The 20,986-nt window shown below is 42.1% G+C and overlaps 1 protein-coding gene across 3 annotated transcripts in view; it reads left to right on the top strand.

Annotated features, from left to right (window-relative positions):
• The window catches only part of LOC126336589 (transmembrane protein 181), a 176,223-nt gene that overhangs the window by 46,896 nt on the left and 108,341 nt on the right, over positions 1-20,986 (top strand). The window contains exons 1-2 of one of the 3 annotated variants that reach the window (XM_050000449.1): positions 6,494-6,836; positions 15,778-15,946. In XM_050000449.1, coding sequence (XP_049856406.1) covers positions 6,830-6,836; positions 15,778-15,946 — 176 coding nt within the window. In that variant the 5' untranslated portion in view covers positions 6,494-6,829. Of the gene's footprint in view, positions 1-6,493; positions 6,837-15,777; positions 15,947-20,986 lie in introns of those variants that run through there. The other 2 variants (XM_050000447.1, XM_050000450.1) reach the window with 2 other exon arrangements.

Below are 20,986 nucleotides of genomic sequence, written 5' to 3'. Positions count from 1 at the left end.
AGTGTATGAGACGCACGAGCCCGTCGGGGAACCCTGCGTCGCTAAGTTTGCGTATTAGGCCGTTGTGCCATAGACGATCGAAAGCCTTTTCGATGTCCAGGAACACCGCCCCAGTTGCTTTGTTTGTGTTGTATCCGTGTGTTATGTATTCAACGACGCGGAGCAGTAGCTGTGTTATTGAGTGGTGATTCCTGAAACCGAATTGCTCCGGTCTCAGGGTGTCGTTTGTGACACAGTGCCTGGTGAGTCGTTTTAATATTATCTTCTCAACGATCTTGCTGAGCGCGCTCAGGGGGCTGATGGGTCGGTAATTTTGTGGGAGGGAATGGTCTTTGCCCGCCTTCCTTAACATCATGACCTTGGCTGTCTTCCAAAAGGCGGGGAAGTGTTGGTGCTTGAGTATGGCATTCGTGACGTGTGTTAGGTAGTCTACAGCTTTATCCGTGAACTCCTGGAGGACACGGTTTTGAATGCCATCGTGACCAGGGGCCTTCCTAGCGGTGGTATGCATGATGGCCCATTTGACTTCAGCTGTACTAGCTTGTCGGATGATGTTGCGCGCTGGTCGGGCCAAGTTGCGTGTGACCTTCTGGTCCGTAGCAAGTGTGAACGCTGGGTCTGAGGGATCCAGGTTCGGTGTGAATGACGCTGCGAGCGTGAGGGCCATCAGTTCCACTTTTTCTTCCGCAGAATATGCTGGTCCGTCGGGCCCTTGTAACGTGGGGTTGTACAGTTTCTCCCTGGTGAAGTGTCGGGCCAGCTGCCACACGCCAGGCCGCGCCGTGTCCAGCCCTTCGAGTTTCTGTTCCCACTGTTGTGTCTTAAATGTTTGTATTTTTTCCCGGATTATACCTTGGAGCCTATTAATGTGCTGTTTGAAGTGCTGGCGCCTGGTACGCTGCCAATGTCTCCTGAGGCGGTTCCTCATTGAGATTAGCCCCAGGATCTCCTGGGGCAGGGCAGCACTGTGTTTTTGTGGTGTGCGGATTGGTATGGTGTCGGCTATTGTGTCCTGGACGGCGCCGGTGAGGGTTTCGACTGCCTCATCGATTTGGGCTGTCTCGTTAATCGCGTGGGTGGGTGGGATGCGACTGTCAAGCGTTTCCTTGAACTGGGCCCAATTCGCGCGCCTGTAGTCTAACATCTTACGTTGTTCCATGTGCTGCAGTGTTTCTTCAATGTACGGTATAACGGGTTGGTGATTTGAGGGCAGATCGTTTTCAACGGTAACGTTGAGTGTCGTTGTTATGACCTTGATGAGGGAATGTGCGTTGGTTCGGTCGGCGCTAGTGTGATGTAGTTTCGTCCTATTGCGTGTTTGTATAGTTTCTTGCCGTTGGAGTTTCGTATTCGTGAGTTCCAGTCCGGGTGTTTTGCGTTGAGATCTCCAGCGGCGATTACGCGGGGTGATATGTTGAGTATTGTGCTATTGGTTCAAATGGTTCAAATGGCTCTGAGCACTATGGGACTCAACTGCTGTGGTCATAAGTCCCCTAGAACTTAGAACTACTTAAACCTAACTAACCTAAGGACATCACACACATCCATGCCCGAGGCAGGATTCGAACCTGCGACCGTAGCAGTCGCACGGTATTGTGCTATTGTGCTGATGTCGCTTGTGTTGATGTTTTTAGGGCTGTTGTATACTGACACCAGTGTAGTGTAGGCTCCGTTGAACATGACCCTAACGGCGGTTGTCTCTAGTTTTCCAAGTTCCGGGAGCACTATGTTTGTGTGTTCTATCTTTGTGTATGATGATGGCTGTTCCGCCATGACCGGAGCCGTCCGGTCGGTCGGTACGATAGACGCAGTAGCCGGTGAAGTTTAGTTGGTTGCGTGGTTTGAGCTTAGTCTCGCTCAGTAGTGCGATAAGGATACCCTTACGCTCCATGAGCGCCGCAAATTCCGCCCTTTTGTTGTTGATCCCGTCTGCATTCCAGAACAGGATCTGTGTCAGTGTCTGGTTGTTTGCGATGGGGGCCGGTTGCGCCGTGTTACCCGTGTATGGGTGTAAACAGTGTGGTGAGCGCTGTTTGTATGACGGCCCAGTACTGCCCAGGTTGAGCAGTTATGAGCCGTGTGACGGCCGCCGCGATCTTATTAAAGATCTGAGTGGCCGTGTGATGGGGGAATATTGTTTCCAATAAGCCCTCAAGTGTTGAGTTGCCGTTGTGTGTGTCGGCCTGTGGCTCGGTTGTGGTGTTGGCGGCCGCTGGTGCGGGTGTTGGCGTTATGTGTGGGCTGGCGTTTGTGTTGTTGTTATGTGGAACATTTTGAGGTGCCTGTGTGTCAGACGTGGTGAGGGGTGGAGTAGTGTGTGTGCTGGTATCACTGACTTGCTGTCTGTGTGTCAGTGTTTTGTTGTTGTTGGGTACTTTGTTGTGGTGCACGTGTGTTCCGGCTCCTGTTTCCACGTGGTCGCCTAAGCCTTCTCTGGGTTTTTGGTTCTGGGGTCCTTGTGTAAGTGTGTCTTCCTGTGTGTCGTGTGTAGGTTCGCAGGCAGTGGCTTCAGGGGGTGGGGTTGAGTTGTTTGTGGGGGCTGGTGTTGGTACCGGTGTGGTTGCACTGTCGTGTGTGGGCTGAGACGACTGTGTTGTTGTCGCAGTGGTTGTGTTAGGTGCGTGTGCTGGGCGCAGAGGTTCCGCGGCCTGGCCCGCTCCTCCAGGGCGTGTAGCCATGGCGAACGACACTCCGTTCCTGACCAGGTTTGGTGCGGGCCTTGGAGGTGTTATGACGTTCGGTGGCTTCGCCTTTTGATTTTTGCGCCTCTGCGCCTCATTGTGCACGTCGCAGGCCCTGTGGTTGGCCGCATGGCCTTGGCCACAGTTGGCGCAACGGCGTATGTTTTCGTGGATTAGTGTGGATGCGTTGGATGCGTGTTTGCCAGCGCACCCACGGCAACGGGGCGCCAGGCCGCAGCGGAGGGCCGAATGACCGAACCGCTGGCAGTTGTTACATTGTTGAGGGACCTGTGGCGGTTCGTATATCTCTACCCTTACGTACATCCGCAGAAGGCTTTTTATCTGCAGAAGGCCGCGGAAGGCGGCCGTGTTGGCCATCTCGACCAGGTAGTGTGGTAGACGGTGGTGGGAGCGGAAGCCCATCATCCTGGAAGCACTTTTGCAGTCGAATCCTAGGAAGTTGAGCGCCGCTTGTACTGTAGTGTTCGGGGTACTGGGATCCACTCCCTTTATCACGTACTGCTGTGTTCGATCTTCAGCAGTCCTGTACGTATAATGTTCGATCCCCGTTTCTTTGAGGAAGATAAGATCTTTATATTCGTTGTTGGTTGATACGTCAGTGAAGCCCTATCCCCGGAGTACTTCGTGTGTAGCGTGCAAGGTGTGTGCCTTTCCGCGAATGTTGTGTTGAGGACACTAAGGTCCCCGTAGTTTTGTATTACGACTGGGGGAAAACCAGTCTTCTGTTGTGCGGGCGTAGCTGCGGTTGGTGCTTGTGTGGTGTTGTTAACCGTAGGTCGGTTCGTGTTTGTTGTTGTGTTGGTGTTCCTAACCGGAAGTGCGGGTTTTGGTGTAGGCAGCAGCGCCTTTCGGCTACCTTGCGAGTGTGGTTGCTCGGTTTGCGTCGTGGGCCCTCCACCTGCCAGGGCCCAGTGTACTGTTGTTCTGTGTCCGCATCTGCAGCTGCTGGTTACGCCGTTGGAGTCAGCTGCCGCAGTGGGACGGTAGTGCTTGCGTCACCAGTTGCAGGTGAATGTAGCGTGATGTGGAGGGTACTTGTCCGCGTGGGGGACTCACTTGGGCCGCAGAGGTCGGTTATCAATCGACGCTGGCTCAGCAGTTGCTCCGCTTGCGCAGCTATCTGCCGATCCTTGTCGGCCAACACCTCCTCGACGGCGGCAAGCGGGACGTTGACGTCGACGGGAACAGCCGACTCAAGCGCCTCTTTAGCTGCAGCCTTGCTGCGGGTTAGGGCGGGGGAAACGCCGGCCGAATCTGCCATCTTGGTGCTTTCAGTAGCTTTATTAGGTGTGGGTGGGCACGACAATTATGCTTTTTCTGAAAAGAAAAGGCTACCAAATAGGTCCTACAGAAGAGGGGGAATGCCCTACGGCCTAGCGTGCGCCGTTGGTGCAGTGGCGCGGCACCTAAAGGAGGTGCGGAGGAAGAGAAGTGGCCTACAGTACGAGGGGTGGTCCGACGGGAACGGGCCCCTGGCACTGATCAACCCTAACACGGAACGAGATAGTCTCGCTAAGGAAGTTTGTAACCGAAGTTACGGGTTACTGCGAGTCAGTGACTCTCTCGACGAAAGGGAGCAAGCTCAACCTTCCGCCGATCCACCGAGCGCTACTGGCGCCTCGAAAGGGAACTCTCTGTAGAGCAGAGCGGTCAGCGAGGCCTAAACCCCAATAGCTACCGTTGCACCGGCCATCACCGGCTGAGAGCTCCTCCCACACTGACGGCAGGAGCGCGTCTTCTCTCATGGGCTACGCCGCCTCCGCCTTTATACTGTGTGGCAGGCCATGCCACACCTTCCATATTGTCGATTCCGAACACCGCCCTCGAGGTCTCGTGCGTGACCATATATGGTCACCGCCAACGCACTGCTGCAACTCATGGTTCGACCTTTTTTTTATTACCTCGTAAGTCTGTGTAACACTTTAGGCAGACGCCCAAACCAGTGTTCTTCCTGTGGCGTCTGCTTTATTATCTGAGTACCTTCTACAAAATTTATTCGTTCTGACTGCTGTTCTGTTGCCGTCAAAATCGCTCAAATGGCTCTGGGCACTATGGGACTTAACATGTGAGGTCATGGGTCCTCTAGAACGTACGACTACTTAAACCTTGCTAACCTAAGGACATCACACACATCCATGCTCGAGGCAGGATTCGAACCTGCGACCGTAGCAGTCGCGCGGTTCTGGACTGAAGCGCCTAGAACTACTCGGCCACATCGTCCTGCTGTTGCCTTCAGGGATTGCATTTTTAAAATATGCATCACCACTACTATTACTGTTTTGTTTGAAATTTTTGAGAACATTTCTCATGGAGAACAGCGGTCTGGCAAAAAGCACTTTAAAATGAGCGCAAATAGTCTCGACCGCAAACAGTCTCTATTTGGTGCTAACCGGTTTTGGGTAGTTTTTTACCATCTTCAGAACTCATTCCATGATGGTAATGAGGTCTGAAGATGGTCAAAAACTGACTGAAACCCTACTTTAGTCTGTTTATCGAAATTTTTTTGCCTTGTCTCACTTGTCACAAGTTAGTGTAGGGTTGCCATCCGTCAAGTTTTCGTCGGGATTTTCCTGGAATTTAAAGTACCATCAGGAGTAAAAGGCTCGGGACACACTTTTATCCCACCTGTTGCCGAATTTGCAAATCATGCAAACCATTGCGAAGAATGATACGTGCGCTCTCACCCCTCTCCCCCAAGTCACTACACATGATTCAAAATATATATTTTCGTCTTAAGTTAGTGGTTACTGGGTAAATGAGTCTGCAGCGCAATACACGTGTAGTTTGAGCATTTTAGAATTGTAAAGGATTGTCGTTCGGAAAAGATGTTTCGTCCTTTCGCTGATGATGAAGACACGCCATCAAGTTCGTCTCTTCCGAAGAAGGGAGTTAAGTTACACCGTTTAATAAAGACTGGTTAGAAAAAATGGCTCTAAGCACTATGGGACTTAACACCGGAGGTCATCAGTCCCCTAGATTTAAAAATACATAAACCTGACTAATCTAAGGACATCACACACATCTATGTCCGAAGCAGGATTCGAAGCTGCGACCGTAGCAGCAGTGCGATTCCGGACTCAAGCACCTAGAACAGCACGGTCACAACGGCCGGCATGGTTAGAAAACAAAGATTTTTGCACGTGCTTGCTGAGAGAAAACGACTTGACAGCAAAGTGTAACTGTAAAGTAGCAACCACTACTGACTGTTGCATCTAATTATTCATAAACCCTTGGGAGAGTAGTACGAAACAATTTCAATATCTTCGATATTTAGTCTATAAATAGAACCCAATAAGCTCCACCTACAGTCACGAGCATTATCACGTATTATGTTTTAAATTTCAATTAATTTTGCTGTTTAGATAGGAAAGCATTATATGATCACGTTGGCTGTACTGTTTTTTTGAGTTACATGTTGTAACGTAGACTGTGGTAGGGAAATTTTCGTTTTTGTGTTCACAATTGTATTCGGCATGCGCAAAAATAAGTGAATGAAAATAAAGGACAAAAAGGAAACTAATACGCCTGACAGAGCTGTTCTATTCCCTGTCTTCAATCAGTAATGTTATTTGAGCTGAGTTTTTAATTTTCGGGATGCAGAGAGCGAAAAGTATTGGAGACATATAAACTATCAGGTAATATTATTAAATAATTTTCATGTCTTTCCTATACTGTCATACATAAAGGCACTGCATTGACACCTTTCAGAATGTTCTGAAAAATATGCCAACTGTTTCAGAGCTCCTACTTTTGTTGTTAGCTGCGTTCGAGATATCGATATAGCAGTCGCTAACGTAACACCACAGTTTAATTAGACTGTGGTAATATGTAACACTACTGATAGTATTGGCATCCATGGATTTCAAGATGTCAGTGTTGCCACTTTATTTTGTGTTTGTGAAATGCGTGTGGCAAACAACAATGCAGTCCAGTTTTTTGTGGATTACCAATTATGTGCTTAACAGTTATTCTCAAATAACAAAATGAGGAAAAGAAATTATGGAGCCGGATTACGAGTGGATTATGACAACAGTGCAGCCCGATCCAGATTTACACGCATCTTGCACTTATTCACATAAAAAAAGATCTGGTCGAATCAAAAAACAGCGTCATACGAAGTGTGGTAAATGTCAGGTAAATTAGGCTGTGATATCCCGCACTGATGTACCAGATTTACTAAAAGGGTAGCGTATCGAGGTGCCATGTGGCGGAAAATGTTCCTCGTATTGTACCTTGCAGATTATGTCACTTTGAATCTTCAGTCTTTTAAATTGTTATATTTCGCTCCCCCTTTTGGGGGCAGGCTGATAGGAGCTGCATTGTTGCCCTTTAGCATCAGATTATTAGATTCGTAGCAGAGAATTTACGATGTTGGAAAAGGAAAGATGTGATTGTGTGGTGATACATGTGCGCAGCTACGTTCAACTGCAGGAATGGTTACTGATGGGTGAAACAATATTCTTGATGTTCATTTTATGACGAAAGTGATGTAATGCTCTTGATAGTGGAGGTAGTAGAAATGCTCGATGTTTGTTGGTGGGATTAACATTTGATTCCTGGGTGCTCATGGTAGCTGTAGCTGTCTGAAAGACTGCAGAAGTTGATGGCGGTATAGAAAGAAAAGGCTAGGCAGCGTGTTATTAACAGGAGCAATCGTTCTAGTTAATTGGTTTGAGTGCATGTTTGGAAGCTAAAGAATGTAGCAGTGTTAGGATGATATTTTTTAAATGAGAAGTTACCATTTGCTTCTTTGCTAACATATACGTTAAGTTGGTTGAATATGAAATGGGATTGGTTTTGGGAAGGCAGCTTTTAGATTTACTGTAATGTGATTTGATGGAGTGCATGTGGCTGTTCAGAAAGATAAATGTTACGAAGGGAGCTAGCCAATAATACATGTGCCTTCCCTTGTGGGATCGGAAAGTAAATTGTGATAAAGTGTATCAACGGGACTAATGGCTACAGCGAGTTCGAATTCATAACGAGGGAGTTTTTATCGTAAACTTGTAGGAGTGTCTATGTTGTGCCTGGTTGCAAATATTGAAGGTGGACGTTAAGTAGGTACTTGATTTAACACTAAGGCCAGTTGTTGGAAGTCTAGTAGTCATGTGTGTCTAGTAGTCATGTGTGTTTGGCACTTCGAGGTTTTGTTGAAATTAAGATCCATTGCGTTGGCAAGTTTTGGAGTTTTGATTCGTAGTAAGAGGTCAGATTTAATAATACGCACAGTTCCGTATCCGTCTGGAGGGAGGGGGCCCCCTTCCTGAAATCTGAGGGTATAACTTTTTTATTCATTGCAGAATTTTTGGCGGTGTTTTGTCTTTGACTCTACTAAGCTGCAGATTTAACATTGTCGAGCGCAACGGGAAACACTGTGAGTTTAGCAGTGACTACGTATCTGGGATATTTGTTTTTGTCACAGTGTTCTCGGGAAATTATGCGGTTTCCTCGGTGCGGCGGCGGTTTAGACGCCATTGTGCTGTCAAGATGGATTGAATCTGTACAGAGCAGTGGATTCCCGGCCAAATATGCCATACGCACATTTTCAGTGCAGAAATAGTGTCCTCGCGCCTGTTTCTTTGTCATCCTCGTACAGCCCTTTCTGAGCTGCAGGTAGGGGCCAATATTGTGAAGCGCAGATTCGTAGTACAACACAAGCACAGCGGCAGTATACACGTGCCAATCATCATCCCCAAATTCCCACAAGAACGTTTCCTGCAGTTGCTGCCCAACGGGAACACAACAGTAGTTTATCATTCTACTGCGCGCAATAAGAGAGTCCAGTTGGCTTGCTTATTCTACGTTATTTTACCCAGCAAAGCTAGTGTAGTAAACTCTGAAGAACATAGCCATGCTAGGTGTCCATCTTCCCTCTTACAATGGGGCCAAATGTCAACTGAAAAAAAAAAAGAAGTAAATGTCATCTGCGCAAGAAGAATGAGAAAGAAATGTCAGATTTCGAGGTCAAAGAGCTATCGTCCCCAGGAACTGGAACGTTCTCAACTTTTTAGCTCTAGCCCTATAGCCTAATGGCTCAAAGTTGCACTTTACTTAACCAACCACAAAAATATAGATTTCAAAACACATATTTTTCAGATTTAATTTTTGTTCAAATTTAATGCAGTAAATCCATTAATGCTTGTGATGTAATAGGCAAAGTGTTGTAAATAGTATTAAGGTTGAATAAAACTTTTTAAAAGTTTATACCCTGTTTCTCCACTTCAAGGAATATTAATGGGGCACTACCTGTTTATTATTTTTGTTGGTATCCTACTCAGTAATTCTGATTTTTCTTTTCTCTATCAGATTTGTAATTTTCGGTTTCGACCCAACATTTTTCCAATATGACATTTCTTGTGAATGCTTTCAAGCATTATACTCTATAACTTTTTGGTTGCCCTAGATTTGTTCTTACAAAGGGATAATTGTAGATCGTTGAATGAAAGATGTGACATTCGTATTCAGTTATATTCCATTTGGAATGGAATATTTTCAAAAAAGTGAACACTTTAGGCGTTATTCTGATTTTCACTTTTTGCTGTTTGGAGATTTTAATTGCATCACTTGATTGACCTCACATTTCTAAACACATAGCTCATTATAGCGTATGAGAAATACAGCATTCACATAACATCATCTGCTGCTAGTGGTTTAATGTTTTGGAGAATAAATATGGCCGAATTTAGTTTGGTAGGTATGGTAGCAGTGTGGTCTTCCCACAGTAAACAATTAGCTATGGTGAGTCCTAATAATTTTGTGTTTTGATCTACATTTATACCCAGTGCTTGTAAGTGTTGAGATTCCTCTATGCTTCTACTGTTGTTGTTCCTGAACAGTATTGTTTTAGATTTATCATAATTGAGAATTAGCCTATTGGTTCCAAGCCATTGAGTGGTAGACTCAAAGTATCATTTCGTGTTCTTTTATAATATCCTGCAAATTTGTGACTTCACATGCAACTGAGCCTATGTAATCATTCCAGTTTGTATCCCTATATGTTTTTACTCACTGGTATTAGTATGAATTGACTGATTCTGATTTCGATTCCTTGACATTATTATCACAGAGTACTGCGTTTTTTTCCTTGATTTTTTTTAAATGCATAATTTTATATTTTAGTACATAAAGCAAGTTGTCTATCTTTGCACCACTTTGAAATCTTATCAAGTTTTCACTAAATTTTTCTGTAACTTTTTTCAGACAGTGCTTCAACCATTTGTGATATAGTCAATAACCATTATTAGAACTGAACAAGATTTGAGTACAGTTGTGAAAATAAATGTGGTATATTCCTCAGAACATGACAGTAAACATATAGTTTGAAATGCTTCATGCCATAGACAATGGCAAGGATGTAGAGTGAGAGGGGGCATTGCACTCCTCCACCCCCTCCACCCCTTCCCCACAAGAATACAGAGATTTTATTCATGTATTGAGTGCATAACCATTAATTCTCTGGTATTTAATAAGTTTTGATGTTATATATTAAATTTACTCCTTATGGCAGCACAACTGACCAACTCGTTTACATAAAAAATATCAGTGTTCGAGTCCAGCCACCTAGCCACTCCCCCCTCCCAGGTGACCTCTGTAAGTGACCTGTGAACTGCAAACTCTGAAATCACACACGCCATGAGTGAAGGTACATCAGGAGGTTCTGCTAAAACTAGGAAAGGGCCAAAAAGAAACCAATTTATTATCTGATTTGTAACTGTGTTTTTTGCCACCTCCACTAACACTCATCTGCTTGTGGGCAGTTGAGTGTTTCAATATCGTAAATATTGATTCCATTCAGAAATTTACGCTTTCACAAGTATTCTTTTTATGACAAAATCTAGTGAGGTGATCACTGAAAGCTGAATAACATTCCTTTATTGCATGTAAATCTACTCTGCATAATTTTTCGTTTCAAACTTGGCTGAGCTTTCTGCTGCCTGTTCGATGTATGCATTTCTTGAAGATCTCCTTTTTGCATTGCAAAATATGGTAAATATAGATTTTTTGCAGTGAGTAATAAACCTGTCGCAAGGATAGTTCGATGGAGATTCCTCATTCGTAGCTGCGTGGTAGAAATTCGTGGTTTTTGCCTTCGTTGCATTCTACTTTTCCAGTTTATAAAGGAAGCTATTCCACCTTCACGTATTGTGTGTCTTGGTAGGAGGGCAGTTCTTTAATAACAGCTAAAGGGTTCATAAACAGAAGTAAATGATTTGTATGAATTAATAAATTCTGGATAGAGTGGCAGTGCGACTGTTTCTGGAAAGATAACCATGTTTCTCTAACACACACTGATTGGTTCATAAGTTATGCAGTCTGAGAAATGCCCTTCTTGATAGATTCAGTATGTGAATTTCATATTTCTGTTAACTATTTCATATACAAAATAAGCACTGCCTCAAAAAAAGTGAAGCACCCAGCAGACCGTGATCGAATGTCGATGTAACTTTGTACATGTACACAGAAATTGTCAGGTAAGTGAATGGTTAGAGTTACAGTTCTCTGTGACATGTAGAATGACCTCCATAGTGTGTTTGTGTTGTTCATGTTTACTGTTGTTACCAGGCATCATAGGGTGTATAAGGGATGTGAACAGCAGCAGATGTTAAATGATCACAGTGAAGGATAACAAGATACATGTGTGAGAGAGCATTATGAGAACATGAGTTTGAAAGGGTCTCCATTTGGCCAAGTAGTTGAAAAATGCAATATCCAGATTTGTGGGGCATTCAGATGTGACAGTGACCCAATGTTGGGCTGCATGGGAATGTGAGGGCAAGTATACTTGTTGTTGCGGTTTTGGTGGATCATGTCTGATGACCTCAAGGGAAGATCACCATATTGTGCACCAAGCACATTGTAACCCCTTCACATCTGCACCTGCCATCAAAGATCAAGTAATGGACTCCCTGCAACATTCTGTGTCATCCCACACCATTGGTCATAGACTAGCAGCAGGCAGATTATGGAATTAACATCCATGCATAGACTGCCATTAGCACCACGACACAAATGGCTACACTTGGAGTGGTGCTGTGACTAGGAAGCACGGACTACTGATGAATGCTATCATATTGTGTTCAACGTTGAGTTGCATTATCCCAGATGATTACTGAGATGTCATGCATTGTTGCTGGCTGGGCGCAGCTGAGAACATGAGTCATTGGTGGCAAATTGGGAAAGGTTCCATTTTTCGAATGTTTAGGAGAAGCACAGTATTTTTACGCCCAATACTCCTGACATTCTGTGGTGCCATAGGGTATGTCTTCAGGTTAGGGCTGGTAATGACTGAGGATTCTGATGGCACAAAAGTACATCCAGGACATCCTGTGTCCTCATGTGTTACTGCTCATGTGACAGTATTATAGTGACATTTTTCAACAGGACAATGCTTGTCTGCACTTGGCACATCTAGAGAGACTGCCTGCATGAAGTTGAGTTACTCCACTGGCCGGCCAGATCCCCAGATCTTTCCCTGATAGATCATTTGTGCATCCGGCTCCTACTTCAACTCCATCCCAGTACCATATCAAAGACCAGATACAACAATTGAGGGTCAGATTGCCTCAGGAGAGGATACAACAGCTTAATGACACCCATCCCAACAGAATCAATGCACACACCCAGGCCTGAGGAAATGTAACGTAATACTGATAAGTGGGCTCAAATTGCCGAGTTCTTTGTAAATTTTACTTGATTTTGTAAACATCCATACCCTCTCAACCTCAACCCATGACATTGTCCACATCCCCATTTTTGGGCTTCACTTTTTTTGTGAGACACTGTTCATTCACGGCTTATTTGTAGTAGGTTTCTGTGATGATTACAGTATCATAGTTAAATCAAACCCACATGAGCTGTGCCTTCACAAGACCATATCCAAACTCCACACTGTGACATGTAATTACAAACTTGTGTGCTGCACTTGGAATACAGTATGTTGAAGAAGTCTATTGCATTTCTTATCTTTCACACTCAGTACTACCAGGGTTGCCACGAGTTCTGTAAATCAGGGAATTTCAAACATATCAGGGAAATTTGGAAAAAACACAGGAAAAAATCTCGTTTTTGTATCAGTAGATGAAATTGTTTGATTACTGAGATGTCATGCATTGTTGCTGGCTGGGTGCAGCTGAGAACATGCTTCATTTCCCCACTCCCTCGTTCTTACTCCATCTTCCCTTTCTACCACTCCCCTCAGCTTGCAATCAGTGCCGCCACCACATCTCGTTGCCAGCCTAGCAGCAGCTGACAAGAGGCAGGGAGGCATGAGAAGTGTTTTGTTTGGGCCTGATTCTCAGAAACTGTTGACGCAGTGGCTTTAGATGGCAGTCATGAGTGCATGAGTTGTGTCTGAATGATTGTGTGAAAGTGTGTGTGCTCTCATTTTCTGACAAAGGCTATGGCCAAAGTGAGAGTGTGATTGTCTTTTCTATCTGCCTGCCTGTGGCTCAGCGATCATATTTACGATGAGTTGCTACCTATCCTCATTAGCACTGATTCTCAAGAGTATTCACACGAGTTGTCTGTTGCATGGATTGACTACTGCAGTCTCATTTCATCAATATGGTGCCAGTGGCACATGAATACCTGGCCACACAAGTGAACGTCCATGAGAGACCAAAACCGCATGCCTTTTCTGTGGGTATCACTAATGAATCGGGCTTGCTGATCTGAAATCCATCGTTTCCCACTAATGTGCAGGCCCTGCCCATCAGATATAGTCTCACCAATCTGCCCGCAGCACAGCTCTGTTTGTGTGTAGTGTAATGCGGCAGATTCTTGTGGTTTATCCATGGAACAAGAACTGTGGTGCTCCTTGTCAGGTTGGGGCAGTGAGCAATGGATTTCAAGAATTGCTACTGTCTCACTGCAAGTACATTGTACAGTGTGGCGTTATATAGACATTTTATTGATTCTAGTACATTTTGGCACTTCGGAAGTAGTTTATACATTAGAAAGTATGGACAATGAGAAGAAGAGAACTGTGGCAGTCACTGGCAGTTGGTACGCTATGTACTTACATATTTCTTGAAAGAAATACCACACAATAGCTGTAAAATAATAGACATAACACAGTAGGTAATAAACGACAATTACGAACATAGTGGAGCCAACATTGGCGGTAACCTATAGTGTTCGTTTATACAACTCTTCCCTGCCTTATACTCTTCTTTCAAGAAGCCTACTTTTTTCTGAGGTTATTTCTGAAATCAGTGAAGGTATTTCAAATCTATGTTGCGAATCTAACTAAAAGGCGTATTTTTGTTGAAATAAGGTAACAGCAGTGGTCTTAACGAAACACATATACCATTTGGCTTGCTTTCTTGATCTAAAAACAGTTCATTACAAAAGATGTTGATGCTAGTACTTAAGATTTTTGCTTACACATTTAGAGATGCAGAAGTCTTTACATTTTTTGACAACTTACGTTGTTACCCATCATTGAGATCTCAAAATTTGTCATGGAAAAATGCTGAAACTTGTCTGGAAATCAGGGAAATATCAGAAAATGACACTCGGGGAAACTTGTGGCAATCCTCACTACTAAGGGTGACATGCAGCACCATTTTAGCACTGAACCAGTGTTTGTGTAAACAGCAATCAACTAATGTTAGATTTATCTGGTAAACAGATCAGTAATTTATTTGAGAAATCTTACAGGTTGTATTTGTCATCACAGAAATAAGCTATAATTAACAATGAACAAAAAAAGTAATCCAATTATAATAATTTGTGGTGAGAGAGATAAAGATAGCATTATAAATTTATAGAACTATCATGTTTCATTTAATTATATTAAGAATTTAACTGAATCGATTATGGTTGGAGTTCATAATAATTATGAGTACATACTGTACTAAAGTTCATAATTTGTGCATTAATGACTATACATTTTTTGGTTTACTCTACAAACTGTAGCATCAAACAATCAGTGTCAATTGTAAGTCATTGTGAAAGATTTTCTGATTTCTTAGACTTTCTTATCATGATTGGCTGTTATTTTCAAAATTATAGCTGAGTCAACAATTCCATTTTAATCGGCCTATTCCTTCTTTTCATGTGTTAATCTCATGTATGTTCACTCTCTGTGAAACATAACACTTCCTATCTGCCCAGACCTGTTCACTATTGTAGTTGCCTCGCCAGTTTCTGCTTTTTTTCTGACCTAAATATGATTGCCCGGTCTGCCCCTGCTCTTCAAAACTGGTTGGTGGGTGGACATGACTAAGCTGATTTTAAGGGTGAGAATTTTCTCCATGATGGCAAGTGTTTCCAGCACCTGTGGCAGAGAAATTTCTGAAACATCTGAATGAAAGGATCATTTCACCTGAACCCCAAATGGTCTGGTTTGGCTCCAGACAGCAAGAATATATAAGACCACAGCATGAAACATCTGACAAAGCCTAGATCAGTCAATAAAGCCTTATGTGCAAAATGGAAAAGACAACTCAGCTAGACACTCAAGAACACCTAAATCTGAATTACATCCATGACTTATTATTTGCATGTTGTAACTCATTTGCAGCCACATTTGGTAATTCTGTTTCATTGTAGATATGTACCAGAGATGCTAGTTCTATTTTATTTCAACTTAATTTTATTCGTTATGCATACTATTCCCAAAATTATGTAACTGTAAAACATAGACTGAAAAGAAGGCAATCACTTTACCTGCTTGGTTTCTTCTCTTGAATCTTACCTTATTTTGAACTGATAGAGGCTGATACTTCAATTTGTAGTGGCATATCGTTGAAGAATATGACTGCTTTACAGGATAAAACAATGTAACTTTGTGGTTTATAACGCTGTGATTGTAGTTCTTCACTGCGCTCAGAGGCTTGGACTGCATCTAGATTAAGTGTACAAGCTATTTCAGGACTAGGAAGTACTTGATGAGCAAGTCTCCATAGAGTAAAGATTTCTTTGCTGCCTATGCAGAATTCTTTAAGTCACTTATCACCATAAGTTCAAGAAGTTAACTCATTATTTGTTAAGCTCTTTTGTATCTTGAGGTATTGCTTTTGCCATTCTCTCTTCCTTTACTAGAAAAATAGCTAATGCTTGTCTGTTGCAGGGTATTACATGATGGCCAAAATTGATGGAGCAGGTCTTGGATATTCATATCATCTGCCTTCAGCTGGATGGGGATTAAAAATCCGCAGTACGTTATCACAATTTAGTGACCTGTTCAGTGAGTTCAATCGATACATTGCTCCAGCATACCATCATGACCGGTGTGAAAGGTGAGACAGCTATATCTAGCTACACAAATTTTACAAAATTGTATGTGTTAGATGGGCTGATCTACACAATCAATTCATATTCTGAGGTTTATAAAATACGCATTCTCAGTCATTTGCAAAGGATTTTGGATTACTTTTATTTATGGATTTGCTAAGAAGGGCACAGGAAGCAAGCAATAGTAGACTGTGATGATTAGGAAAACACAGGTTATTACATTGGGAGAAAGCTGAGTAGAGGATCTTTGATTCATTTCCAGAAATAAGAGCATAAGCCATTGACAGTTCACCTTTCTATTAGAGGGCCAGTGAAGTGCTAATACTGGTGTGAACTCTATTCTAATCACAGTCCATTACAAAATGCATGACAGTATACAGCGCCTGACAAAAAAAGTGAAGCTACCAAAAAGAGAGGAGGAAATGATATGAAACTTCAAAGATTGAGAGGATTGTAATGACATTTCAGTTGTAATAATTGTCGTTGGGCCATAACTGCAGTAGGCAACATCACACACATAATATAATACAGTTTCTAATCGAAAAAACGCTATAGTAGTTATTAACATTAGAGTTTTATGTTCTAATTTACTAATTGGTAAATTTCTTAATATTGTAGAATAGTTTGTCTATTAATCAGTGATGTAGGTGTTTGTTTGAATGCTTGCTCTGGTAAATCTTGTACATTAAATAATTTGTGCCCCATGAGGCCATAGCTGTTAAGTGATGTGGTATGAGCTATAAATGCATCTGTTACTTCTTGTGTTTAACAATGTATACTTTCTCTGTGTTTTACTTCTGGTAACTTCTTCTTTGTATAAATTAAAACATAGTATATATCTAAGTTTAATACTGTCATTGTTTTTGTTCACAAAACAAAAATTTACATTGTGCTTTATATCAAGAACCAGTAATTACTGTAATAGCTTTCTTCTGCAATATTAAGATCTCATGAACACAACTGGAATTACACTGTAAAATAATACCATTACAAAACTGAGTCAAATTAAAGTATATGCCTACTTACAAGGGAACCACCCCATTGCACCCCCCCCCCCCCCCCCCTCAGGTTTGGTTATAAGTTATAAGTTGGCACAGTGGATAGGCCTTGAAAAACTGAACACAGATCAATTGAGAAAACAGTAAGAAGTTGTGTGGAACAGAAAAAAAATAAGCAAAATATACAAACTGAGTAGTCCATGCACAAGATAGGCAACATCAAGGACAGTGTGAGCTCAGGAGCGCCGTGGTCCCATGGTTAGCGTGAGCAGCTGCGGTATGAGTGGTCCTTGTTTCAAGTCAAGTGAATAAATAAAACATGATATTGTGACTGGATGCTGCATATTTGGTAATTTTATGGTTTATGCTCACTGCACGACTTGGGAACCACATGGAGCCCACCATTCATAACTCCAAAAATGTTGTAAGTAGAGATTTTTATTATATTGTGCCACAACTGTCTTAACCATTTTTATCTAGAAGCAAAAAATTAATCAAGCAAATGTTTAATCACCTGGGAACATTAACTACCAAAAATGCTTTTCTCATAGGCTGGCCGCGGTGGTCTCGCGGTTCTAGGCGCGCAGTCCGGAACCATGCGACTGCTACGGTCACAGGTTCGAATCCTGCCTCGGGCATGGATGTGTGTGATGTCCTTAGGTTAGTTAGGTTTAAGTAGTTCTAAGTTCTAGGGGACTGATGACCACGGCAGTTGAGTCCCATAGTGCTCAGAGCAATTTTTTTTTCTTGTGGCTATGTTCAACTGAAGATACAAATGGCATTACGTCTTTCTTAAATAGCACCCTATATTTATTATTCGGTTATTCATTTCCTCCTCTCAAGATATTTTCAAAGATGTAGCATAGTGTGCCATTCACATAAACATGACCTTATTAAAAATACAAGACTAAACTAAGTTTGGCTCTCTTGTACTAGCACACAGTGCAGGTATCAAGAGTAATGTAACTCATTCACTTGCTGGAGCTGACAGTAAACAAACAAGGAAAATGCACACTGATCACTCAATCAACCAATTCCAGTAAAAGGTTTATCAGGATACGATGTACACCAATGAACTGAGTGTAGAAGTGCTATTCATCTATGGAGACTGTAAGCTAGCAGAATAGCCAGTGTGCATTTTCCTTGTGTTTTAATTTGTTTACTGTAAACTCCAGCAAGTGGACAAATTACTTTATCCTGGATACCTGCACTGTGTGCTAGTACAAAAGAATCAAAGTGAATTTTATGTTACATCAACATCATGTACCAGATTTCTTGATTATCTGCACATTAAACACATTCCCATGGGCTAGACAGGAGACATGACACCAAGGATTTTAAAATTCTGACTCCTGTTCCTAATAAAAAGTCTTAGAACTGTAGTAATTTCAATGTAGCCTCAGCTAGAATGGAGCTGGTATGACGTAAATAAGAAGTGAAGGGTTCCTCAAATAAAAATAACGAAGTCTGTAATACTTTACTACTTAATGTTTTCTATGAAAACTACCTACAATACATTCTATGCTGATGTGATGTAACTGTAGCAGCAGAAACTGTAACTCTTTCTTTTTTCCATGTCCTACTTCACAATGATCTCATCAAAACTAACACTGTAACAAGAACAGATGAAATGTTACATCATCTGTTTATTACTATGAATGAAAGGAAGGGGGGAAGCAAAATTCAAGTGAGTGAGATGAAATTCATGGTAAATAGTATTGGAGTGACAAAGATGTACAGGTTAAGGCATGAGAGGATCAGGAAATTAGTGAAGCATGAACCATTACTGGATAGGATAGAGGATTCAAGGCTTAATGAAATGGAGATGTTAAGCAAATGGAGGAGGATACCCAGAAATGTGAACAAGATGAAGGGGGGGGGGGGGGGGGAAGACCAAGTGGAAGACTAAGAAACTTGGGGCTGAAAGGACAGGGTGCAGAAGAGGGGAGAAGTCTGAATGAAGGTGAAACCAACAGATGATTGGCAACAGAAAATGAGGGAGAGGTTATTTTCCAAACAGATCCAGCCAGTGGCTTGAAACTGTACAAGGTGATGATGATTTATTAATCCTACTAATATCACATTCATTTGATATAGTTCATACACATTTGTTTAGTAACTTGTTAGCACAGTCACCAATGATAAAACTGTTCCTGGTTTGTATGGGTGCATGGCATTTTGAGAAAGGCTAAAATGAAGTTGTAAACCCTGTAGGCATAAGTGTACAGATGTGGTTCTGGGAGTCAGAAGCTTTATGAAATTCAAACTGTTTAATGCCATCATTACTATCATAGCCATCTTTGGTTGTGAAACATGGACCCTTAAAAATGCTATAAAGAAGAGATTACAGCATTACAAATGCAGATCACAAATGATTGGAATAATTATTTACTAAGTTACTCACATAAGTGAAGTAGGAAACAAAATCTCTACAACCAAATTATAATTGACATGCACAGCCAAATGCTTTTACATATAATATCTGTGTTCTTAAGTTGCAAATCCCCATCAGCATTACTTGTTAAGTATATAACAACAGACACATAGCAGCTGAAGTATATGCCTTAGAAACAAGCAGTCTTCTATACTGCTGATATTATTTTGCAGACTCTGTGGCACATTTGTACACCTCTAGTTACCTTTTGCCCAATTTTCCCACTGAATACATACATTTCCATTTGCAAATCATTTTTGACAAAGGAATGTTTCTTTCACTGGTAGATGTATCCTTTTATTTCACCATTCTACTGATTATCGCTCCTTTACCGTGCTCATCTTATTTCCTAGATGTCTATATCAATTCATTTCTCTTATCACGCACTCTGAATTTTCATGTTTAACGGGCTGTTACTTTCAGTCTCATTGCTCTTCATAAATTCTGTGTTAGTTACAAATATCATTTCAACTTCTGAGTAACAAAGTTAGTTGATTAATCTGCACAGTTCTTTTAAATCCTCCATTGAGCCAACACAAAAAAAGGTTCAAATGGCTCTGAGCACTATGGCACTTAACTTCTGAGGTCATCAGTCCTCTAGAACTTAGAACTACTTAAACCTAATTAACCTAAGGACATCACACACATACAAGCCCGAGGCAGGTTTCGAACCTGCAACCATAGCAATCCAGACTGTAGTGCCTAGAACCACTCGGTCACTCTGGCTGGCCAGCCACAAAAACTTTATTTCATGTAGAAAAAATCTTCTCAGGGTTCAGACAGAATAACTTTGATGTCAATTTTGCTAGTGTCCCTTGACATAAGTGTGTGGTATTTACTCTTATTCTTGGTACTTCTCATCACTTCTTCACAGCTTAGCAATGGCATCCAGTCTACTTAAATTCATTCCTGCTATTCATAAGTCTTTCATTTCCTTAACTGGTTCTTCAAAATATATTTTAAACTACTGTGATGATGAACTATGGCTCTGTATTGTTATCACCCTTTCATCCCCGTGCTTCTTTCCTTGTCACCTTGGAATCCAGACTCTCTTATTCCAATGAAACATCTGAGTGTTTTATCACTTTACAACCACGCAAACTGATGATGATGAGTCAGGTGATTGTAAGAATGCTAAAGAGACAAGGAATAATATGTCCAATACTTCAAGAAATTTACTCCTGTACTAATATGTACATTTTTGTTGTTAAGTCCTACTTTGTATCTCAATGTCATACTTTCACCTCTTATGTACTCTGATGAAATGCTTACTCTCTAGCAAACTATTTTTTCCAATGAAAAATATGATGCCTCACACAAAATCTGTAGCACCCAGAAGACATGGTCAGATGTCAATGTAATTCCATGCATTTTCACACCATTAGCAGATATGTAAATGATTAGAGCTACAATCATCTGTGACAGGAAGAATGGCCATCAGAGTGCATTAGTACTGTTCGTGTTTAGTGTTGTTACCAGGCCCGGTATGGTATACAGGGGGCATGAACAGTGTCAGGTGTTGGCTGATCACTGTGAAGGACACAAAGATACCACGTACTCATATGACAGAGCATTATCAGCATTTGACTGTTTGAAACAGGCGTCATTGTGGG

Source organism: Schistocerca gregaria, chromosome 2, assembly GCF_023897955.1.
Source record: "Schistocerca gregaria isolate iqSchGreg1 chromosome 2, iqSchGreg1.2, whole genome shotgun sequence".
In the NCBI taxonomy this organism is placed as follows: domain Eukaryota; kingdom Metazoa; phylum Arthropoda; class Insecta; order Orthoptera; family Acrididae; genus Schistocerca; species Schistocerca gregaria.
Note: the sequence above shows the minus strand (reverse complement) of the source record. Positions and strands in the feature narration are given on the sequence as shown.